We start from the raw sequence: 25,720 nt of genomic DNA, 5'->3' as shown, positions 1-25,720 counted from the left end.
GGAAGCCGGAGGGCGGTCCCAACAAGCGAGGGGGCGTTGTCGGGATGGTTCCGCTGCCGGCGGAGCCCGGCGTGCGGCTCTGAGGCCGGCTGCTGCAGAGGGAGAGGAGGCGGTGGAGCGGAGAGCGGCCTCCGAAGGTACGGTGGCTGGCGGGCCGGAAGGCGAGCCTCGCGAGGGTGTGCGGGCCCCTCGCGGGTGGGAGCGCCCCGGAAGGGAGGAAGCGGGGTGATCGAGGGTGGCCCGGCGGGGCGTGGACCCGCCGCCACCTCCGCATCTTGGAGGGGTTCTGCGAGGTAAACGGAGAGTTGGCGGCCCCTGTGCGAGTCAGCGAGCATCTCCTCTGCTCCCGACAGCGGCGGGGACGCTGAGTGAGACACAAAAGGCCAGGTCCTGGGCCTGGGAGCTGGGCCTTCTCCCCCGTGCAGCTCCCTCGGCCTGGAAAGGCCACCCGCGTCCTCGCCTGTCCTCCTGTCATCTCCAGGCTTTGCCCACGGGAAGCCCACCTGCTCCTCTCCCGCCCTGGGATGCCCATCTCCTAGCTCCTGTTTCCCTCTGTCACACAGTAGTTGAGAGTAGCGCTTAAGACTACAGAGCGCATAGCCTAGTTAGGTCCCATTACGGTACGACCTCTCTGTGCCTTAGCCCCGCACCTGTAAAACGGGTATAATGGCAGGACCTACTTCGCCACGACCTTGTAGGATTTCATGAATTCGTGCACGTAAAGCGCTCAGCACAATGTCTGCCTCTTAATAAGTGCTCAGTAAACGTTAGCTGTTCTCAGCCATTAAGACAAGGTTTGGCATACAGGTGGTGGACACTAAGTGTTTGTTGCCTAAATGAGTACACAAAAGTGGAATGGGATATAGAGAGTGTTGTAACAATAACCCTAGGATGGGGGTATGTGGGTGATAAGGAAGGTTTCACTCTGGAAGTGAGCATTGTTGGGTCTGAAGTAGAAGGTATATCATTTTGCTAGGGCTGCCATAGCAAAATACAGGGTGGTTTAAACGACAGAAATCTATTTTCTCACAGTTCCGGAGGTTAGAAATCTGAGATCCAGGTGTCCTCAGGTTTGGTGTCTTCTGAGGCCTCTCTGCTTGGCTCGCAGATTGCCACTGGCCACCTTCTTGGTGTGTCCTCACATGGTCTTTCCCCTGTGCTCTCCCATCCCCAGTGTCTCTCTTTGTTTCCAAACTTCCTCATCAGTCAGGTTGGATTGGGGCCCACCCTAATGGCCTCATTTTGACTACCTCTTTAAAGGCCTGATTTCTAAATACAGTCACAATCTGAGGTACTGGGGGAATACAATTAAGCCCATAATACAATTCAGAAGGAATTTGCTAGACTGGACAAGCAGGGAAATATTTTCCAAGAGAAGTGAGAGAATGGTCAAGAGTTTGAAAACCAGGGTGCTCAAGGTGTTCTGTTTAGTTTGTTTGTGCAAGGCAAGTATATGTACCTCAGCCTAGTTTATACCCTCCTATGTTGTTTTTTGTTTTGTTTTGTTTTTTTTCATTTGCTCCCCCTCAAAACTCAAACTCCCCCTGAAATGAAGAGTGGGTGAGCCCTGTCTTCATTCTGTGTCTGGCAAACTTATCTTTCAGGTTTTAGCACAGTTGTCTCTTGTTCCAGGAAGTTTTCCCCTTACCTCCTCTCCAAATTAATTTCTACTTCCTCTATTGAATAACTCTGGTACAGTGCTGTACATGTTTTTTCTCACTAGACTGATGCTTCATGAAGGCATGTTTGGCCATATCTGAGTTGTTCACTGTGTTCTCAGTGCCTGGCATTAAAGTTAAGTGAATGATGGCAAACTGAGACACAGAGCCTTTGGAGGGCAGGGAACATGTGGTGTTCATTTTATCAGCATTCCATCCTCGCAGCAATATATTGCACATATTAAGCACACAATATCTGTTTAACTGAATTGGCCTTCCTAGCATGATAGAGTCAGTATAAAGCTAACACAAGACTCCAGATTTGTTTGCTTGAAGTGCTTTTGTCATTGGGGGTGAAGGGCTGGGAATAAGCCATTTGAAAAGTATGGTGGGCAAAGACTCCCTAGGATCTTTTAAGGCAAGCTTGGTATTGAGGTATATGAACTGTAGACCCTTGGAGTAGTAATCTATTAATGAACCCACTAAAGTACCACAAATTCTATCCAGTGGTATTTGATCAGTTGGGACAATCCCTCACCAAACAAAGTTTTTTGCTCAAGGTGCCTTCTCTACAGGTTAAAATTCCATCCTGGCTCTTGTTCCCTTTAGAAGCACCTCTTCATTCATACTGGTCTAAGCTTTTCCTTGGTATTTGTTTCCTGAGTTAGGCAGTACCTGTCTGTGGAGTTACCTGGACAATCAGGCTTAGGCAGACTGGAAAGGCAACTTATCTGATCACGGGGAGGCCTTTGATCTGTTGCATATAATTCAGAGTAGTGGTTGTGAGTGTGAGCTATGGAGTCAGATTCCCTAGGTTTGAATCCCTGCCCCTTATTGCTTACCTATTATCATACTTATTAGCTGTGTAATTAGCCTCTCTGTACATGGTCAGGTTATCTATTGTTATGTGACAAATCACCCCTAAACTGAGTGGCTTAAAAACTATTTTATTTTATCTCACAATTTTGTGGGTCAGGAATTCAGGTAAGTATCAACTGGGCAATTCTTTGCTTCCACATGGTGTCCACTGGGATCACTCAATGGCATTCAGCTAGAGGTGGGGCCACCCTGGAGAGTTCAGGATGGCTTCCCTGGGAAGGAGTGGCTAGAGGGCTGGGCCCATCTTTGTCCTTCAGCCTCTCCATGGGTACTCTCTCCAGTTGGGCATCTTACGGTTGGCTCAAGCCTCCCAGAGCTGGTGTTCCAAAAGATGGGATGTGGAAGCTGTCAACTCTTAAGGCCTGGGCCTAGCAATGAGCATGGCTTTATAGCCTGCCTTTCGTGTTCTGCTGATTAAGGCAGAGCCTAAGATTCAAGGGGAGGAGACCTAGACCCCACCACCCCATGGGAAGAATGTCAAAGAATTTGGGGCCATCTTTAATCCACCAGGTTCCTCATTGTTCTCATCTCTAAAATGTGGATAATAGTATTATCTATTTTACATTTATTATGGGGATTAAATGAGTTAATAAATATGAAGAGATTAAGTAAGACCTGGCATATAGGATACATACATATTTGTCATTATTACTATTATCAGGTACAGAATACATTATTATTTATAGTTGTTATTTATAGGACACATAAGAAATATAAGATACAAATTCTTTTTCCAAAACTTTTTATAACCTTATGGAGGGGGGTACAGGGTTGGCATCATGAATTAATTTAGAGAACTGTACAAAATAATTTGGAATAGGTATAATTTTTATAGTAAAAGCAAATTGTGAAACAGCTCATAACTGTATATCATCATAACTCTGGGGATCATTCCAAAGAATTTTTTCCTTTATCATTTTTATAGAGCTAGAAAATGTCTAATTTAGATTTAGAATATTTGCTGCATTTTAACATTTAAGTCTGTGGAAATGGGTTTTGTGGTTTTTTTTATAACTTTTTTCTCCATGGGAGATAGCATAGCATAAGAGCGTGGACTCCAGGGTTTAGGACCCAGGATTCAAATCCTGCCTTTGGCATGTAACAGTTTTATGGTCTTGGTCAAATTATTTAAACTCCCCATTTCTCTATTTCTTCTCTTATAAATGGTGATAATTGGGTTCTTGTAGAATTGTTTGAATTAATGGGTATAATATGCTTAGCACAGATCTGTAGTCAGTAAATGATAGCCAATAATAATAAAAACCCTAGAAGCTTTTTCAGGCAACCAGTGGGGCAGGGGGGGTTAACTGGTTACTTACTCATTTGGCTGTGCAGTAGCCTTGAGGATTCGGCACTGGGAACAATGCCTACCACCTATCATAATGCCTCTTTTTGTATTCTTTTTGGGGGCAATATTACCCATCCTAGTGCTTCGGTGTTGCTCTTTGTAGGTGACATCATTCCTAGTCCCAGTTTTCTCTGAATCCCACCCCAATCTCAAACCAGGAGTCATGCCAATACCCCAGACTCTACATATCAGAAACTAAACTTTCCATAAAGATGGGGGAATTGGAACAAGATATAGGTTTGAGGGGTGAGTTGATGGGGAATGAGGTTCAGAGATTCTAAGTTCAGGAAGCATGCCATTAAAGATGTTTAGCAGAGGTGGAGATTTGAAACTGGTGGCTGAAGCTAAAGCTTCAAATTTATTAATAGTAGGAGTTGTCTGTTTAGAACAGGTAAAAGCCAAGAATAAAAGTGATGTCAAGCAGAAGAAGAGAAAACTAAGGTGCTGCATCTTAAGGAACATAGACGTTCGCAGGGCAGAGGGGGAGGAGGTACAGCATAGGGGTGGAACAGGTCGGGGATGCAGGGTAAGAACCAGAAAACTTGCGAAGTAGGAGGAATTTCAGGATGGGGGTCGGCAGACTATCCTACTGTGCATTGCAGGAAAGCTAGGCAGGATGGTTGAAGATTGAGCAAAGGCATTGTGGGAAAGTCGGTTTCAGCATAGAAAAGGCAATAAGGTTGCAAGGTGAAATGGAGTTGTGAGTAAGTGGGCCGTGTATATTGCTATTTTGAAAAGTGTGAAAGAGAGGCCTGTGATGAGTAAACATATGTTGTTATCCTATTTTGCTTTGTTTGTGGGATGTTTATAGGAACCAGTGAGCCAGCAGAGGACTGAGTGAAGCAATGAAAGCTTCACCGATGCTACAGGGCCCTAGGGGAGGCAGGGACGTTTGCTATGGAAAGGAGGAGGCCCTCTTCATCCTGGGAAGCTGAGGGAATGAGGAGCTGAGAAGTGAAAGGCACTCAGGTTATATCGAGTTGTATTTGGGCCGAACCTTCTTAGTGAAGTCAAAGTCACAGTCATTTTTATGGGTGAGGGAGACGGATGTGGTGCGAACAAAGAGAACGGGAGGAATTGAGTGTAGCCCTGTGGGGAATGGAGAGGGAAGGAGCCAAAAGACATCGATTAAAATATTACTAACCAGGATTAATGGCCCACGGAGGTTAGCTAGCATGAATTTTAATGGTTGAGTATCTACTGTGTGCCAGGTAAAGATGAGTAATACGGTACAGCACAGTTGGAGACACCAGTAACATAACACTGTGATAAGTTATCGTACAGAAATATGTTTGGGGTACTGCGAGATCCACAGGAGCGACCCCAAAGTCACATTTGGGAGGGAGCAGTGGGGAGAAGAGAACTTGTTTAAGAATGGCAGGAAAGTAGGGGACAGCTCAGCTGAGCCTTGAGCTGGAAGGTGGGATGGTCAGTGTGAGTAAAGTATTCCTAGGACAGGAAGTATTAATAGAACCAAAGGCTTTGGGGGCAAAGCGCAAGGCAGAGGTCTACAGTCCACCTGCTCTAGAATCACCCGGATGCTTTTGATGCAGATACCCAGGCCCCACCCTAAACTGACAGAACAGAACTCTGGGGAATCTGCATTTTTAACAGGCTCCCCAGGTGATCCTCATAGATAACATTTACAGGACACTTGCATATGCCAGCTACCATTCCAAACATTTAGGTGGGTTACCGCAATAACCTGTGAGATAGGAGGAAGAAAGTAGGACATTTGCCCAAAGTCGTAGCTAATGAGTCATATTGTAGGTTTGCACTGTCAAATATGGTAGCTGTTTACATATGAATTAAATTAAAATTTCAGTGCCTCAGCCACATATCAAGTGCTTGGAGACCATACCTTGTGGCTAATGGCTAATGTTTTGAGCTGTGCAGATAGAGAACATTTCCATCATGGCAGACAGTTCTGTTAAATAGCACTTGTCTAGATACTTCAGAAACAGAGGGCTGTGTGTGGGTGCATGAGAGAAACCAACTCCTATGGAGAATTACGACAGTGAAGTACAGATTAATCAGTAGGTTTTCGATGTCATTAAGAATATGTTCTATCTGCATTCTTTGCTGTAGGCCTCTTGACTGGTTTAGCATGGACCCCGTTGCCACCCACAGCTGCCACCTCCTTCAGCAACTGCACGAGCAGCGTATTCAGGGCCTACTTTGTGACTGTATGTTGGTGGTGAAAGGAGTCTGCTTTAAAGCACATAAAAATGTTCTAGCAGCTTTCAGCCAGTATTTTAGGTATGTATTTTAGACTTCATTCTTCTAACTGTAGGGGGAAAAGATCATCTGGTATGAAAGTATTTTGACCACGTTTTGTTTTTTCCTTGGACTTCACTATCTTTATCATTTATAGCACATTGGATTTTGTGAACTTTTAAAAATTTTTTATTTTTGCTTTTGTGTTGAGAGTAGCCTGAAAGGAAAAGAGGCTCTTAACTAAAATGAATTTGGGATGATTGAAAGTATTTTGGCACTTTGTCTTTTATTTTAATAATTGTAATTAGTTAATGTCAGTCTTCTATATATATTTCTCATCCTTTTAAGATAAAATGATTGTGGCCGGGTACAGTGGCTCATGCCTGTAATCCTAGCACTTTGGGAGGCCAAGGTAGGAGGATTGCTTAAGGCTGGAAGTTCAAGACCAGCCTGAGCATCATAGCTAGACACTATCTCTACAAAAAAAAAAAAAAAATTAGCCAAGTGCAGTGATGTGTGTTTGTAGTAAAATATCTTAAGGATTATGTTTCTGGCAAGAATTTTTCTGTGATAAAGAATCAGACAGAGGAGAGCATTCTATATGTTGTGTTTTTTTTTTCTTTTAGTTAAAGTAGTTTTAGTTTTTGTTTCCATTTGAATATTCTAAGAAACCTTATAATTTTGGCTTATATGAAAGATTTATTTATAAATACTGGATAATACCAAGCAGTTGTATTTCAACTTATTTAACATTATTAGATTTAGGTATTCTGTGTAAGTTAATTCTCTGGTTAACAGATTTATCTCTTTTATCTCTCTTTAAATACCACAGTCTTTTTTTTTAAGTACTTTTTGTTTCCAAGATGCATACTATCTTACCACTCTGGTAAACAATATATGGAACATGATTTACTCTTTCCTTGATAGTCCTGAATCATCAAATTAAGTCTCAGTTATTGTATGTAATGTATTACATACTACAATGAGTCAGCTCATTGCGTTCGGGAGCAAGCTTTGTCCCTATGCAAAGTGGTCCCAAACTCTGGGCATTGTGACTGCCTGTTTCTTCTGTCTTCCAGTACAATTAGGTTTCCTTATTGTGACACATTGGCTGTTAAGCTTAAATAAGAACAGAATTGAAGGCTGTTTGGGAGAAACAGGTGACTGTATTTGACAAAATGTCTTCAACAAGCTTGTGAGACAATTTGCCTAACTCACTTTATTATTTTATATACCATATTAATTCATTTTTGACTTGTACCCAGCATAAAGTGCCTGAACTTTATGGTGCCTTGTTTTCTTTATTAGCTCTTAGGGTTTTTCTCACTGTTGGTTTATGGACCATTGGGTTATAAAGTGGATGTATACTGAGAGTTGATTTATTATCATTATGTTTATTTTTAGAAGTTTTTAAGGCATTAGATATGAAAATATTTGTGTATACGGCTTACGGCCCAAAATATATCATTTGTCAAACTAAATATGAAATATTGAAAAATGTGTATCCTTTAGTGTCTATACTCTGTTAGTATGTAATACATAAGGATAATTTGAAAAAGTATTTAAAGTAATCTTATACATGTTAAGTAGATCAATCATATTGGGAATTATCTTCATATCTTTTTGATTTGACTTTATCAGCTACATTACTACATGTGACTTTTTTAATTTGTAAATTTAATGAGTATATTTTAAAAATTTACCTTGAGACCTATTTTGAAGGTCGAATACTCAACACACTGATTTAATTCATCTGAATTGCTTAATTGGACAGCTCACCAAACTGTTTTTTTGTTTGTTTGTTTGTTTGTTTTTTATTTCGGCATATTATGGGGGTACAGATTTTAAGGTTTCAATAAATGCCCATTTCCCCCCCTTCCCCCACAAGTCTGAGTCTCCATCATGACCATCCCTCAGATGTCACCAAACTGTTTTAAAGGATTAAAACATACTTATGTTAAAAGTCTTGGCATTCATAGAAGGATAGTATTTTTTAATATTAATATATGAATGTTATTTATAAGAAAAAGTTAGGAGAATGTATGAATTGTTAACACTGTAAACAGATATCCTTTCTCTTATCAGGAGCCTCTTTCAGAATTCTTCAAGCCAGAAGAATGATGTTTTTCACTTGGACATTAAGAATGTCAGTGGCATAGGGCAGATCCTGGACTTTATGTACACGTCTCGTTTAGATCTCAACCAGGACAATGTACAAGTGATGCTGGACACAGCACAGTGTTTGCAGGTCCAAAATGTCCTCGATCTGTGCCACACGTTTTTAAAATCGGCTACTGTAGAACAGCCTCCTGGCATGCCTTGTAATAGTACATTCTCCCTACAAAGCACTCTCACCCCTGATGCTACTTGTGTTGTCAATGAAAACTACCCTTCTCATTTACTGCAAGAGTGTTCTGCAGATGTACAGCATAATAAAGTTTTAGATGAATCAAATTCTCATGTTCCACCATCAGTTAATCTTCATCATTCCACAAGTGAAATAGCAAAACAAGCCCCTGACACTTTAGATGGCAGCTGTGCAGAACTGCCTTTCAAACAGCCAAATTACTATTACAAACTCAGAAACTTTTACAGTAAGCAGTACTATAAGGACACTTCTTGTCCCAGTTACGAGCGAGTTGTCGAGCAGCCTTTGACTTTGAGTTCCTCCACAGACCTCAGTGCAGTAGAAAGCCAGCCCTGTGCTGCCAGCCATTCCCAGTGCATCCTAGAGTCTTCGGAGCACTTGCCTTCCAACTTCCTGTCCCAGCCTTTGAGTGACTCTGCCCCAGACCCTGAATCAGACACCACGTATCCACAACCTACCAAACAGATGAGGCTCAAAAAGGCTATTCACCCGAAGAAACTCAATTTCCTAAAGTCACAGAAATCAGCAGAACAAACATCAGAACCCAAGTTGGATGATGGCTTAACAAAGAGGACGGCATCTGCTGGTGAAAATACCACAGAGAAAGCTAGCAGCCAATGTACTGCCGAAAAGGAAAGCGAAGAACTCGTAAGCTGCGAGGATTTTAATTGCATTAGTGAAATGGAGAGACCAGAGGACCCTGCAGCACTGGAAGACCAGTCCCAGACACTTCAGTCACAGAGACAATATGCATGTGAATTGTGTGGGAAACCTTTTAAACACCCAAGCAATTTGGAGCTTCACAAACGGTCTCATACAGGTACACTGATTCAGTACCTGCAGGCAAAAGGGAAATATAGTTGTTCAAACACCACTGGCTGGCCTTGTTTTTGTAAGAAGTTTTGTTATTGTTTGATGGAGTCATTGCTGTTTTTAAACAAAAATCAAGGAATGTTAGATACTTTATCTTTTTGATGATGCATCTAACTTAAAGTTCTATAGATGGTTTTAAAGAACCACTTTAAAAAGATGGCATACTTTTTTGTATGATAAACTGTCCATCTCTAAAGAGGTATAGTAAGTTATTTTGATGAGAATTTCAAATTCTAAAACAGATAAGCTATATTTATTTGTCTTTTTAGAATTAGATTAAGCTTCTTTTTTAAAAGTGTAATGTAGGTTAATTCAGACTAAATTTAGTTAATTCGGACTAAATAATTCTAAAAGTTCTCTCAGAAGTAATTTGAATATCTGATTTGTAAAAGTATGATTTATGAGGCAGGAGGTAAACTTTTTAATAAGAATCAGCTTTGACCATTTGATGTTTCAAATGAAAATTCTTCCATTTAAATATTGAACTTTCAAAGTTTTATTATTATATCTTAATTCATCCCTCCACCTCTTTCCCAAAAGTTTTTTTAAGGTATTATACAATACATACGTATTATGTCATAAAATATGTATGTATTACTCTTCTTCCTATAATTAAACGTGATGTCTTTAATAACACATTACAAATTAATGACAATTATAGGCATGAGAAGCAATATACAGCAGGATGCTTCCACAATAGTTGCTTTTAAGGTGGTTGTGTAATTGTGTTTATTGATGTGACCTTCTGTTATTACTCTAGATTCCCAGTTTACTTAGGTCTTTACTACTTCATTGTATTGTTGGGAGACTTCATTAATATTTGTGAAAGTCTTTTATAAATTGTGCATTTGAATATAGGGTGCTGTTAGTACTGTAGTTCAAATTACTCCATATAAAGGCAGTATCACAAACTCAGTTTTGCCCTTAAAAAACTTAATTTAAATCATTCTGTTTCCCTGAATTTCCTATAGCCTAATGAATATTGTAATTTTTTATTCAAGAAACTTACCTGTTTAGGTTTAAAGGAAACAAAAATTAAATTGTTTATTCTGAGAGAACATCTTTGAATGACAGATACAGTCATGTGGCAGAGATGCTTACTGGGGTATCATGCTTTACTAAGAAGGGCAATAGTTCTCAAAGTGTGGTCTGGGAAAGCCTTGCAGCAGTCTATGAGGCCAAAACTTTTCAAGATAGTATAAGATGCTACTTGCCTTTCCTACTCTCATCAGTATTCAGTGAGTCTGCCAGAGGCTACATGATGTGTAATGATGTCATCACCCTGGTAGCCTGTGAAGTATATTCATGTGTTTTAAAATCATTTTTCATTTCTGATTTGGCATCTGTCAGTAGGTATAGCCCACATAAACAAAAGCTCTTTAGAGCCTCAATTTTAAGAATGTGAAGGGGTCCTGAGACCAAAACGTCTGAGACCCACTAGAGTAGGGTCATTGACCTTGGTCATCTTAGTACTGGTGACCTCTCTCTCTTTTCAAACTCTTATCTCTCTTATGGAGGTTTTAACTTATCATTATCTATTATCTCAATAATTTCAGACATAAATGCAGTCCCAAAATATAGAAGTAATATGATTATACTTATTCAGGGTCAAGGAAGCCATTAGACATTTTCAGGATAAAAATATCCTAGCATGAGCCCAGAAAGCAAGCAAGCTGGTTTCTTCAAGGTAGCAAGCCCCAGTGGGAAGGGAAAACATTATCATTTTTTAAAGAGGATCTTACTGAAACCATTTAATTTGATGGGGAATATGGGAGGTTCTTAGTGTTCAAAGTCTATTAGGGTTATATAGGTTATACTTGAAGTGTATTTTTAAAAATAATCTTCTATAGACTACATTCAGAACAGCTGTTGTTTCTTTGTAGTAAATCTATTTTATGTAAAAAAAATCTACAATCTATTCTATGCCCAAATGCAATTAGTTTCTGAAATCAGAGGTGACTAAGAAATCAGCAGAGGCTCACATCTCCCATGATGAAGTCTCATTGTCTCCTGGATGCTTGTTTAAACTCACACAGGAAGGTAGTAGACAGGAGCTCTTCCCTGTCACGTGTGTTTCAGGAGGTCCTACTCTGTGTAACACTCTCACGTGTTCACACCTTGTGTGATATGAATGCATGGCCCACTCTCGGTTAGAAATAAGTGGTAGAGTCAGGCTGAAGAACAGGAGAACAAAGTTTATGCTGTTCAACAAGAAAACTCACATTTGGTTTTCAACTGAAGGAAAGGACTGTCCAAAACCTAGGTCTGCTTTAGATGCAAATAAATATATTTGATTTTAACATAGGTTTATATTTGAGAACAATTTAATTTTTTAGAGGAAAATAAAGATTTCGCTTTTATCTTCTCTGCATAGCATCTAAGGGTGAGGGGTAACTAGGGGAACTATAAGGAAGTAGAGACTCTCCATTTTCATACTGCTAGGATAAAGAATGCAGTGCTGTTTTGAAAGGTAGGACACAGGAGATCGTTTAGATTTCTTAAACAAAAAATTGTGCAAATATTAGTAATGATTTTTCAAATTGTTGTTTTGTTTTGTTTTAGGTGAGAAACCTTTTGAATGTAACATTTGTGGGAAACATTTCTCTCAGGTGGGAATACTCTTATTTATTGTTAATAATTGGAAACCTGAAATCCAGTGTTTATTTTTATTGCAAATCAGACATACTTTTGTACTTGTGAGAGAAGCTTCTGATAATATCTGTAACTTGAAGACTTCAGACTAAATCTGGAGAAAATCACTTTCAAGAAAACAAATTTCTAGTTCATTGGGGAAAAATAGCATTTTTTTATGTGTGTGAGTCCTTATAATACCTTTTGCATTTCCTCGCCAAGGATGGGTCCAGTCCTAGAATGCGTCTTCTTCCGCGTTTGTGAATGCAGTTCACAGTAAAGCATTCTGGGCGTGGTTTACCTGGAGGCACAGGTGATGCTGGGCTGGGCCAAGACCAGTAGCCTTATTCTTGTTGAGACTGTAGATTTTAGACATTGGAAAAAAGGCCGAACAAATTTTACTCCCTGGTTTTACTGCTACCTTTTAGCTGACCTCCCTTAAGATCTTTTGGACACATATTAATTCTCTTGTCAGCAAACGTCTATCATATCCTCCCATGGGCCGGCACTGTGCTAGGGGCTAAACACAAAGAAACCTAGAAACTTAACGTTTCACAGAAAATGTTGCATGTAATCAAATGGCTCGTGGGAACCTACTTTTCTCTGAAACAGGAGGTAACTGTTCATTGCCGTGTGCAGGGCCCTGGGCTTCCAGAGGTAGATAAGAAGGAAGCTGCTCCCAGGGCATGAGGGCACAGTTCTGCAGAGCACAGTCAGGGGCACAACCATCTTACATGTGGCTCATTAGACGCCTTAGTAGCAGTGTGTGCAAGTGCTGTCTGGCTGGGAAGGTGACATCAGAAGCTGGGAGGGAGGCCCTGCAGAGTTTGGAAACAGCAAGCGCAGCGGGCGCCAGCATTTCACACGTTCCCCCAGAGCCAGCTCTTCAGTCTCCCTTCATCTGTGGCGGGTGTCAGTTCCATTTTCCCATACACTCACAGCTGTCACCTTAATTACTCTTCACTCTCCCACTCTGACTCCTGCCTGCCAGGATTCACCAAGTCCTGACCTTCTTATTGGTCATGGTCGTCACAGTATCGGTATGGAAGGACGATTGGTTTCTCTGGGCCAGGGTGATGTCACACTTCCTGCCCAGGAGAATGCCTGGTGGCCAGGAAAGGCTCAGTATTTGGTGAGCTGAGCCCACTGCCTAGCCCTCCAGCCAGCATTCTCACGTGGGCCTGCTTCCTCCTTCCAGTGTGGCCCCGGGGTTCAGAACTTGGCCTCTGGAGCCAGTCATTCTGGCGTTGAACCCTGCCTCTCAGGGCTTACTACTCTGTGACCTTGGCCTAAGCTCTTGGCCCTTCCGTTTCCTTATCTGTAAAACAAGAATAAGTAAGATGACTTGCCCCAGTAGAGTATGTGAGGAATAAGTGGGTTAATAAAAGAAAGCACTTAAAACAGTGCCTGGCACATAGTAAGGACCCAGGAGATATCATCATTCCCTGCTGCCATGACCTTTCTCCTGTCTCTTCCTTCCTCACGACCCTTGTATGTCAGTCTTCCTGGGGCCCCTCCCTTCCCTCTCACCCCTTTACCCCCATTTCATCTTAGCTGCTTTGGTATAGTGGGAAAAGTGTAAGACCTGGATTAATGACCATTGATAATTAGCAATCACAGCTTCTCTGGGCCTAATTTTTCTAATTCTTTTCTTCTTTTTTTTTATTTTTTATTTTTTGGTCGTTTTTGTTGGGGGGTTTTGGGGATTTTGTTTGTTTTTGTTTTTTTGAGACAGGCTGGAGTGCAGTGACACAATCATAGCTCACTGCAACCTCTAATTTCTAGGTTTAAGTGATCCTCCTGCCTCAGCCTCCCAAGTAGCTAGGACTATAGGCGCTCACCACCACACCCTGCTAATTTTTCTATTTGTTGTAGATACGGGTCTCTTTCTTGCTCAGGCTGGTCTCAAACTCCTAGCCTCAAGCAATCCTCCCACCTCAGCCTCCCAAAGTGCTAGGAATACATGCATGAGCCCCTGTGCCTGGCTGATCCATTTTTCTAATTCCTGAAATAGGGATAATACTGCTTCATGGGTTTATTTGGAAGATTAAATGAGAAAATAGACATAGGAACCCTTTGTACATTTAAATCTGTTAACAATTTAAGATCTGTCATTTTCATGCTCAGAACCCTTTTGTGACTCTCCACTGCTAACCAAGTAAAGTAAAAGCAGACATTCAAGCATCCTGCAGTCTACCTCCATTCTCCTCTCCTAGCACTGATGCCTGGTGCCCGCCCACAGAGAATCTGATTCCGTGGTTTGCCATGGGGCTCAAGTATGGCTGTTTTTTAAAATACAGTGATTTTGCTGTGTGGCCAAGGTTGAGAACCACTGCTTTAGACCTTGACTTGCGCTTACCCTCTTAGATCCTACCAAGGGTAGCTTTGTTTGATACAGAATTCCTTTTTTTTTTTTGTATGTTGGTATCTATATTATTGTTAGGTTTTTATGACCACAGAGTTTATATTGCTGCTATATTTTCACAGTGAAGTTATTAAATTTTGGTAAACAAGGAACTGTTTTAAAAACTTCAGTAAGTGTTTATGACAACCCTACAGTGTCCATGAGCTCTGGCATGTGCTGAGAAGGGGGACAAAAATGAATATGGCCTTGAATAGTTTATTATTTAGAAGAAGAAAAAGATGTGTAAATGATCAAGTACATTGAAAACGTCAGAATTGCTGTGACAATATGTATGGGAACAATGTGGTTAAAGCAGACACAGTGGTCATTTCTACCTGAAAGGTGTGTTTGGCATGGCGTAAGGACATGAAATGCTTGAGAGATGATTGCTTAGGTGAGTGCAGGCACTGGGTAAGCCTGGAGTCTCTGGCATTGCAGGGCCAGAGAGCAGTCAGTTTGCATAAGGGTGCTTAGTAATGATGCCTGCTAGCCTGTCCTTCACCTTAAGCCAAACATTCTTTTCTTGTGATGAACTGGAATAAATGTTTGCAGTTACAATGGCCTAGAATGCTCCCACGTGAAAACCTTTACGAGTAAGAATTATTCTCTCATCCTACTTACTGATAATTTAGTATCAGCATTCATAATGAGTCAGCAAGCAGTATGCACATCAGCATAAAAAGCTAGCATTAGCATTGTCTTTGATTGTGACAACAGACTCTGCATGTATTAACATAACTCTAGACACTGTGTATGTCCAGATCTCGCAAGTAAGGGTCATGCCGTACTTTAGAGTGTGACTGAGTCTCACTCAGGGGGCTGTGTGTCCTGGGTGGCATGGGACGTGGACTGTGTGGAGCACATCCCCAGAGAAACCAAGATAGCGACGGGTCTGGAGTGCCTGTCACCTGAGAAAACACGGCATAGTTAGCTGTCTTTGGGGAAAGGAGCAGAGCTGTTTTGTCCCTTCAAGGAGGCAGAAATAGAAACACTGGGCAGCTGGTACAGAGATGGGCTTTGAGAGGCAGAGTTCTCCCAGCAGCGCCGTGGCAGGGTGTCTGCCCACGCCTGGGGATGCCAGTGCCTCACGTAGGAGGCGTCACCAAAGCGGCATTCCCAGGTTGCTGGTGTGGACTTTACGCCAGAGGTGACAGTGTCACCGATGTGTGGTGAAAAGGCAAAAATAAGGACACTTTAATGAGCTTTCCCTAAGCTATTAAATTTTCATCTCTGAGGTGATATTTTTCACACGTTTGGTGTTAAATTTTATTTTATCAATATAATGATCATTGGTTAGGTCATATCTCTATGTTTATCCTTAGATTTTTTTTTTTAATTTTACTACCTTGCAAAATTCTAAAGTCTTGACATTCCTGAGCTAGATGACTTAAGATCTGAAATCCCTTTTATCTCTAAAGTTTTAGGATTCCCTTACTTTTTTTTTTTTTTTTTTTTTTTTTTGCGACAGAGTCTCACTTTGTTGTCCAGGCTAGAGTGAGTGCCGTGGCGTCAGCCTAGCTCACAGCAACCTCAAACTCCTGGGCTTGAGTGATCCTTCTGCCTCAGCCTCCCGAGTAGCTGGGACTACAGGCATGCGCCACCATGCCCGGCTAATTTTTTATATATATATCAGTTGGCCAATTAATTTCTTTCTATTTATAGTAGAGACGGGGTCTCGCTCTTGCTCAGGCTGGTTTTGAACTCCTGACCTTGAGCAATCCGCCCGCCTCGGCCTCCCAAGAGCTAGGATTACAGGCGTGAGCCACAGCGCCCGGCCCCTTACTTTTTTATGTATAAACACTCAGCTGCCATTAAGAGTGCTCATGATAGGGGTAGGTGCTGGTTTTGTTCATGTTTAAATATGATGTTCAAGTTAGTATCAGAAGTTTATTATTAAAGTAATTCAACTCAGATGTTAATTCTTCTCTGCAGCAGAGTTTTTCTGTTAAAAATTCTAATAACGCCATTTTAATTTAAAATGGTATTAACTTGGAAAGAAGATAAATTTCTTTATTGCTAATATCTTCAGTGTAGGTTTAACAATACAAACTTTGGAGTCACCAGACAAACCTGAATAAGTGTGTTCAATCCCAGTTTTATGACCTGAGGCCAGTTACCTCCCAATCCCAGAGCCTCTGTTGACTTCTCTGTAAAATGTAAATAAAACTGTTGTATAAGACATTGTGATGATAAAGTTAAATACTCTTTGCAACCACTTAGCAAAGAGCTTCATTCATATAGTAAGCTTTTAACAAGTAGTAGCTATTGTATCATAATTATCACTTGCTAAAGTTCTTACGGATGCAACTATATATATATATATTTAGATGATTTCTAAGAAGTGGTCTGTGTGCTTAGGATATAATTAGTACTAGAGTGTATCAAAAGTTTACCAAAAATAAAAACACTGACCAAAGATCTAATAATCTGGGCCCAAGTTTGCTGTTAATCTGATATAAATTATCTAAATGTATTATTGGATTTTTATCTGAATCATTCCATTAGTTTTATTTAATCTACTTTTATACTATTTATCAGACTAGTATGCAGTCCTTTATCTGGGGGAAAAATTATTTTCATTATATATTTCCAGTATGAAATAGGTAAAGAAACATTTTAAAGTCTTTTACTACCACTCATTATAATGTTAAGTGAAAGACCATTTGATTATATTTGCTTTGAAAACAAGTAATTGTTATGCCATTTTTAAAAGAAAAATGCAGCATTCATATACTTATCTGGCAGGGGAGATACCATGATCACAAAAAATGCAGCATTGCTAAGAACTGACTCAGAATGCATTTCAGTTGTAATAAATAGTTTATAAAATAACTTAAAACAATAGAGATCTAATTTAACAGTTGAACAGATAGTGCTATTCAGATTATTATATGACTGATCAGCTTTTCTGGAATTTGGGAGTGACTGATTTAAAACAGTGGTGCGTTATCTTAACTCTCCAGCAAGCTGTTTCCTGAGTGGTAAAGTTACCCTGTCATATTGAATATTCAGAACATGCTAGTTTATTCATAGAAAGTTGCACATCCTCAGGTTTTCCCCACAAGTAAACTCACAGAAACCAGTATTAGTTTCTGACCCAACCTTGTAACTGAGGAACTACTTTATTTATCTGAATCTCAATTTTTCATCAAGAAAAGGTAATACCAACTACCAATGGTAATTTAATAATGCATGTAAAGGCCTAATTGGAATTTGAAAAAATATGTATTATTGAGTTTGTTGTTTTATTGTTATTAATAGTCATTCTATTAAAATCTGGACATTTTCCAAAGTTTCACCAAATTCTTCTTCTTTGGTTATTGAAAATAAACTGGAGTTTTTCTAAGCCATATTTATCATATTCTTAAATGTAATGTCTAGTTCTGTTTCCCAGAGTCTGACAGACATGATGAATCTTTTGTGTTACAGAATCCACAGGCAACATTTTTTATACTTGTGAGTTTCAAGTAGACATCAAACTCACCTTCAAACCTATAACCATGAACTATCTTTACATTTTATTTAAAATATAGTTTGCATATTTAAAAACCAAATTTGTTATGTTAGTTGAATAGTGTTCATTCTCGGTTTTGGCTTACCTTGTGCATATGCCTACACATTATTACCTCTGAGTATATTAGTTTAATTTGTGTTGTTTTCCTTTTTTTTGCAACAAAACACTATAAAAAATTAAATGTAGGAAATGACAGGTTGAGACTATTAAATTACTGCAATAGAAGATTTTATTTCCAAATCATAATTTAAAACATTCACAGGTAGCTTTTTTAACATCTGAGGCATTTGCAGTTTTAATTCTACTGTACTTTAGTTAATTTAATATTGGTTGCCTGTTGATTAGTACCTGGAACTCTATTTCATGATCTCTGTTTCAGTGTTATTCTTTACAAAGCCCTGCTAGTTTCAGAAATCAGGAACACAAAGGCCCTGCACCCAATGGCTTCTGCGAGTCTCCTGGTTGCATTTGCACAGAGGTGAAATGACAGGCCTGTCGGGCAGAGCCAACTGCACTGCCAAAGGAAATAGTTTTGGAAGTGTCTTCCCTTCTTTATGAACAAAAGCTTGTTTTTTTGGAAAGAAACGATACTGAAATAATCATGTACAAGTGCTTTTTTTTTTTCCAGATGTTGTATATAGATGGTCCAAATAAAATACGTAACGGTCTGTTTAAAATACAGGCTAGAGACCACCAAAGCAGCTTCCGAGGGGTCCCATCTAAGAGGGGAGCAGCACAGAGTGCACACTTGAGCCGGGACACAGCAGGGTCCTGTTCAGCAACTCGCTGGGCAGAGTTAGAATTTGCCTTTATTTGATCTCCTTACATGTGGCTGCTTTTCAGTTGTGTGTATCTAGTCTTCATTTGGAGGTTGGATTGGAACCTGGCTAAATTTGTCAGTTTTCCTTTTGAATTTATATAACTTAAAAAAACCCTTTCGTTATTGGTGTGTTTTTTCTTTTCTCTTTTTGCAGGCAGGTAACTTGCAGACTCACTTACGTCGGCATTCTGGTGAAAAACCATACATCTGCGAAATCTGTGGGAAAAGGTCAGTGCTGAGCTTGTCCTTCTGTATGTCAGGGCCCACTCGTAGTCTGAGTGTCTGTGGCAGTCAGTGTTCCCTGCAGCTGTGGCTTGTGTGTGAGCCACACATGGGCTCACTCTGCCACTGTGGAACACAGGTAAACTCAAACCCTCTGGCTTTTCGTGTGACACACAAGAGAATAATAAAAAGAAAAGTTAATTAGGAGAAAGAAAATCTAGGACAGGGGTCTTAGGAAGGAAATGAGGTTTTACATGAAACAAAATTATTCTAAATTTCATTCATTTCAAAAATGTCTCCGAAACTAGATTAATGCCCCCAAGGAAGTGACTGCCTGGTAGGGGAAATGGGACTTGCAGCCTGAGTGACTAGACTTCACCAGAGAAAGTGGTGGAAGGTGCCACGATTTCAACTGCAGGAGGGTGGAGCTAAGCCTTGATGGGGGGCAGGAGTTAGACTGGGAGATAAAAATCTGATTCTCTAGATGGAAAGAAATATGTGGCCCTTTGAGTCTTCTCTGCAGCGTGCTGTAAACGAGGAGCTCCTGTCCTGGGCAGTAGGCTGGCATGTCAACACTCCTTCCCACCACTAGGGGTGTCTCTTGGCTGTCTGGAACTCCGTTACCTGATATTGTGCTGGAATAACAGGCATCAACAAAGACTACACCAGTCATGAAGCTGTGTGCACCCTGGTTACATAGTGTTTATATTCAGTCATGTAATCATTCATTCATTCACCATGTATTAGACACCTGCTATATGCCAAGTGCTGTGAGGGGAACATAAACAATACAGTCTCTGCCTCTGGCAGGTTCATACTGAAGAGTCTCAGAGGAGGAGATGGGCATGGGACAATTAGAAGCACAGTCCTCTACTATAGTCTGCAGCACCTGCTGTAGGAACAGTAGAGGAAGAAGCGACTCTAGATTCAGTTTCAGGAGAACAATTCTCTCTGCTGGTGATAGAAAACGAAAAATAAATAAGTCAAAGCTAAAGAGCGTAACATGTCTCCCTTTCTGCTATAGCCCCATGAACACTGAAAGCCGAGTCGAGGGCCCAGGTGTCATCAACTGCTGTTTTAGATGCCTGGTAGCATAGACCTCTTGCTGCCTCAGATGGCGTCGCTTCACTGTTGGTCCCTGGATGTCTTATTTCGCACAATGTTTCAAATCTGAGCCTTCTGAATTCCATTTAAAAATAAGTCATGTATTTAAAATCAGGTCTGTGTTACACACTTTCCTGAGAACATAACATACTGTCAAGTTTGGTGGAAAGGAAAGAACATAGATCTCCACATCTGAGGGCCTGGGTTGGAAATGCTATCTAAGTCAAGTTAGTGACCAACTCTGAACTTGGTTTCTCATCTGGAAAATGGGGGTGAAAATGCCTGCCTGGTGGTGGTGTGGAACAATTAAGTGGTGGTGTTTGTTAAGTATCTGTCCTGTCACCTGGCATACAGCAGCTGCTAAGTGAATGCTAGTTCCCTTTTTTCACTTGGTTCCCTTGGTTTCTCAGTGTATGACGTACATGTATGAGTTTCTGTTTTGACTCAAGTAGGGAGGAGAAGAACCTGTTCTCTGGGGATACTCAGGTCAGAGGAGTGTGAGGATTGTCTAAAAACCTTTATGGCCATACATCTCAGCCCTTGAAACTCTGAGCTGCTATTTGCACTTTACCTTGTAGTGAAAAGAGTGAGGGCTACACTTGCCCTCAGCCCAGGACAGAACCCACTCTGGGCTCTCCAGGGTCCTCCTTGGGCTGGCACCACCAAGCTGGAGTCTCCCCACAGGCCCTAAGTCACCCTGGCGGAACTGCAAGGGCAAAGGGCCTCACTTGCCTCTGAGCTGATGAGACACGCTTGTCTCTCTTTACAGCCCCTAAGGTAATGCTAACCCATACAGTGTCTGGTCTTGTGCTGCATAAAACTGAGGAAGAGAGTTTAATGAAATCAGGTAGAAAATATGTTTTGAAAACAAGACACTTGCATCATTTTTTACTTTTCTTAAAAAAGGGAGAAGGGAAAGAGTTTTTAATGCACGTTCCAAGTGAAATCAGACCGCTTCTTTCACTCTGAAGCGATGTTGGGACTAGACCGTCTCCTCCCTCAGCGACTCGCAGTTATAAAGACCCACAGTGATGCACAAAGGCTCCTAACTGAATTTTCAAATTACATTCCAGGTTTGCAGCCTCTGGCGATGTCCAGCGTCACATTATCATTCACTCAGGAGAAAAACCACACTTGTGTGACATCTGTGGTCGAGGTATAGTGAGTGTTTTCCTCTTTTTTTCTTGGAGATTTCTGATTAAAATGTTCTCTGTATTTCAGCCTAACGCCTGTTCTGGTCTCTCTAGGGTTTAGTAACTTCAGTAATTTGAAGGAGCACAAAAAGACACACACGGCTGATAAAGTCTTCACCTGTGATGAATGTGGAAAGTCTTTTAATATGCAAAGGAAGTTAGTAAAACACAGAATCCGGCACACGGGTGAGCGGCCTTACAGCTGTTCTGCCTGTGGTAAGTTTCTGGCTGTCACCTGGTCACCCATGGTGTGGGGAGGGCATTGCCCCCACTCCTTCATTGGCTGATTTAGTGTCTGGGATAAGTCACTCGTTTTGTCCTAGGTAAATGAGAGTAATGCTATTTCTTTACTACCTCTCAACTAATCTTGCATCCGTGTGTCAGGCATTCACTGCCTCCCTCCAGATGCTCCAGAGACAAGACGACTCTGACACAGCCCCAGGCACCAGGTGCTCATGGTCCAGATGGAAAGGGGTGGGCAGTTGGCAGATGGCAGGCGAGCAGGATGGGTAGCAGCCTCCACATGAAAGATTGCAGTGTGGGGCTGCAGGACAGTCTGCCCACCAGAGCTTTAGGAGCATTTATTGGGGTCAAGCGGGTGGGTCTCTTGGGATCACGTGTCTGTAGAGCAAAGGTCACTTCCACGGGCACAGACGCTTCATTGAGAGCATCAAGGAAGGTGAGCAGCAAGCTGGCAGCCCTTGGCTTCAGGGCACGTGCCCGAACAGACAGACAGGGAGATGGACACTCAGGGTTAGGTAACCCGTTACCCATGGTAGCAGTGACGGAGCCAGGATCCGCGCACACGTGGCCGCCGAGGAGGGCGGCGGGCATGCCCGTGGCAAGTGCACGGTGCTGCGCACTGGACTGTGAGCACAGGCGTGAGCAGAGGGGGTTTCTGTGGGGATCTGTTCAGGACAGATGGGAAACGCTCCGAGTGCAGCTGTGAAAAGCCGGAGCAGGGCACGGATCAGAGTGGCTCATTCCGTCGTTGGTATCTCCAACCAGGCAGGACTTCTGGATGTGACCAGAAGGCAACTTTGTTTTTGCCTCTCCTTTTAAATTGTGTACAAATCTCCTGGAGACAAATTTAGGCAGCTCCACCATAATTGTTCTGATTACTGTTAGGAAGTAAAATTTCATCACTTTAAATCACAAACATAGTCTCCAAGCACTAATTTAGTGTCAGTTCCAAGGAATTACAACTGTGAACTTGATTTAAAGTCAGGTTTTCTCCCCACCCCCGCCCCAGTCTTGCTGCCACCCACACTCCCATGGCAAAGGGAGCACGCAGGGCCTTCTCCCCTCCCCACCTCACCGACCGTGGCTTCTCGCCCTGACAGCACCAGCTTCGGAGGCACCGACGGGAAATAGAGCAGGAGCGTTTTTATGTGACAAGCTCAATTTCTTTAACAGCTTTGAGACAATATTCCCATACCATAAAATTTACCAATTTAAAGTAAACAGTTCACTGATTTTTGGTATATTCACAAAGCTGAGTAACTCTCACCACTATCTAATTTTAGAACATTTTTATCACCCACAAAAAGAGACCTCACACCCATTAGCAGTCCCTCCCCATCCCACCTGCCAGCCCCTGGCAACCACTAATCTACTTTCTGTGTCTGGACTTGCCTGTTCTGGACATTTCATGTGAATGCGCTCGTGCAACATGGGTCCTTTGTAGCTGCTGTGAGCATTCACATGCAGTGCTGACATGGATAAGTGTTTTCATTTTCGTGAGTATGTAGACAGGCTCAATTTTAAGATGGCTACGCATTCTGAGCTTCTCAGTGTTTAGAGCTGCTCGCTCTCTCCGGCATTTCGTGATTCTCAAGACAGCCTTCCCTTCTCTTCCCTCAGCATCTCACTGCGCTTTCCAAGATCCAGCCATACATTTCCTGCCGGCTCTTTTCTTCCCTCCAGCCCTGGGTTTTGTGGCAGTTTACTCCATCGAGACTTTCTCTCCCGGTTGATTTGGGTCAGTCCAGGGTGCCCTTGTCCCATGCGGGGAGCATGGCCCTCCTGTGTCCCGCTGGATCCACCCTGTAGGAGGCAGGGGCCCTGCACTCTGTCCTCCTTGCAAGTCAAGCCAAGCTCCTCCCTCGACTTAAGGGATAAGAGACACCTCCCATACTCCTCTCTCCTCATGGGATTGCTACTGTGACTAAAATTTATATGTATTAAGGACCCTAAAAATGGTTGTCCTGCCTTGCAGTAATTCTGCCATTGAGAATTTATCCTAAAGAAGCAATGCAAAGAAAGACAAAAACTTCATGCCTGAAGATGTTAGTTGAGCTATGTTATACATCATATACAATAGCAAATAGTTGGAAGCAGCTGGAATGTGTAGCAATATAAAATAACAGTTATGAAGTTCAAATCCCCAAGATACAGCATATTTAAGTAAAGGGTGCATTATAAAGACAACAAAGCAAATTGTAAAAATGCTGTCACAATAGTGTTAAGTGAAGATTACCAAGCCTGACATTGTGGGCAAAATGTAGACATGAAAATGCAGAGGCCAAGGTTACTGTGGTGTGCTGTTGCTGTGTTTTTTAATATGGAAAAAGGGCCCAAAGTTTAATGCTTGCATACTCATGTCTAATTTGATTGTTCAAAGGCTTTTAGAAAAATAGCCCATCTATTGCTTGACTGGAGCTAGATAGCTGAGAATTCAAAGGTAGGGACATATACATAACTGAGAAGTTCTAGGTACAATCCACGTAAGTCATGTAGTTATTCTCGGGTGGGCCTTTGTATATATGCTATGATCTATAAGGTTATGTTTCAAGCTGTCGCTTCTTCTCTTTCCTGTTCTAATTGTGGAGCTAGGTCACTTACCTTTATCATATTCACAGAAAAAAGGAAATAGAAGCCAGAGGTGTATGCATACAATTTTGTTAAAAGCTGAATGCATAAATACCTTTGGAAAAGACGTTTCTAAAGCATAGATTGGCTGTGTTAGATTTATGAAACTGATGAGAGCTGTGGCTTCCCGACGCCGACCTGGCAGGAACAGACAGCCTGGCTTACCCAGAGTGGTGCCCTGAGCGGGGAGACATGGTGAGAGTCTAGAAGACTCGCACTGAGACATCAACACCTGAAGGCCGCCCTCAGCTGGGGAAGCGCACCCCACAGGAATGGAAAGTCTTCCAGAGTGAGCAGGTGCCGTCAGACTACTAGCTCTCCTTAAATCAGAGCATCTCAGTATCTTAGGAGGGAGAAGAGGAAATCCCTCAGAATGGCCACTGCTTAAAACATCCTTTTTTCTTTTTCCAGGAAAATGTTTTGGGGGATCAGGTGACCTCCGCAGGCACGTCCGCACCCACACTGGGGAAAAGCCATACACGTGTGAGGTCTGTGACAAGTGCTTCACCCGCTCCGCCGTGCTGCGGCGGCACAAGAAGATGCACTGCAAAGCCACCGGCGCCAGCCCAGACGAGCTGGATGAGTTCAGCCAAGCCATGGAGACCTCCAATCTCGAGAGATCTCAGAGCTCAGACTCTTTTTCCCAAGACACGTCCGTGACGTTGATGCCAGTGTCAGTTAAAGTCCCCATCAACCCAGTGGAAAATTCCATAACAGAATTTGATAGCCACTCTTCCAGCTCCTATTGTAAGTTACAGTCCATGATTGAACCTCATGCAGTTAGTGACCAGGAGAAACTCGGCTTGGGTCCTGTTAAACTGGCCAAGCCCCAGATGCAGCAGACACAGCACCAGGCGTTCGCTTACTCACACGTGGACACCTCAGCCGGCAACGGGCCGCTGCAGGCTGATGGCATGTCCATGGTTCGCTCATCTCTGGCTGCCTTGGACAACCACTGCAGCGACCCCCTGGGCAGTCGTGCGTCTTCCACAGCTTACAGGAACTCAGAGGGACAGTTTTTCTCCAGCATGACTCTCTGGGGGCTAGCAATGAAGACGCTGCAGAATGAAAATGAGTTGGACCAGTGATGTCTACGCCAGCGTCTGTCAGCGTTACAGTCTTTTTCTCAGTTTGGCGGACTGGTCTCCGGCTTCAAGAGAGAACCATTTTCCCTATGACTGGTCCCTTCTCACTAGCCAGAGAATATTTAGATAATTTCCCTTCTGAAGGTGGCTGATAATTTGAAGCACCTGGAGCTCAGGTTTGGGACGAAAGGCCTGCTGCTCACCACCGAGCAGGTGCCAGGGTGGGGGCTTGCAGCGCAGAAGCCAAAGGCTTAGAAAGACTGTCTCATTCACTTTAGCTAGCACGAGAGTCTGATACTTTGTGTCAACTACTGTATATTTTGGTCATATTAAAGGAATTATATATGTATAGTAATACAAATATTTTTGCATTTTTACAAGATTAATATTTGTAGCATTTTATATTTTTAAATATTTACACAGATTTTATTTGTATATGAAACTCATACTATAATTTAATTTGAATAAATGAAACTTACTTTTGTATATAATATTGTGTGTTTCCTCCAGCATTTTTATTAACCTGAAGATGA

At 41.9% G+C, this 25,720-nt stretch overlaps 1 protein-coding gene across 2 annotated transcripts; it reads left to right on the top strand.

The window, feature by feature from the left end:
* Positions 1–3: 3 nt before the first annotated feature.
* Positions 4–25,685, top strand: ZBTB49 (zinc finger and BTB domain containing 49). 2 transcript variants are annotated; one of them, XM_012739688.2, is made up of 8 exons: positions 4–137; positions 5,974–6,144; positions 8,188–9,290; positions 11,906–11,952; positions 18,867–18,940; positions 21,112–21,194; positions 21,286–21,447; positions 24,514–25,685. In XM_012739688.2, the coding sequence occupies exons 2-8, from the start codon at positions 5,993–5,995 to the stop codon at positions 25,188–25,190; spliced, it is 2,298 nt and encodes a 765-aa protein (XP_012595142.1). In that variant the 5' UTR covers positions 4–137; positions 5,974–5,992; the 3' UTR covers positions 25,191–25,685. The 2 variants fall into 2 exon arrangements, with proteins under 2 accessions (XP_012595142.1, XP_012595143.1); XM_012739689.3 differs by lacking the exon at positions 5,974–6,144.
* Positions 25,686–25,720: the final 35 nt, after the last annotated feature.

Source organism: Microcebus murinus, chromosome 16, assembly GCF_040939455.1.
Source record: "Microcebus murinus isolate Inina chromosome 16, M.murinus_Inina_mat1.0, whole genome shotgun sequence".
NCBI classification, from domain to species: Eukaryota; Metazoa; Chordata; class Mammalia; order Primates; family Cheirogaleidae; genus Microcebus; species Microcebus murinus.
This window is presented reverse-complemented; position numbering and strand designations above follow the sequence as displayed.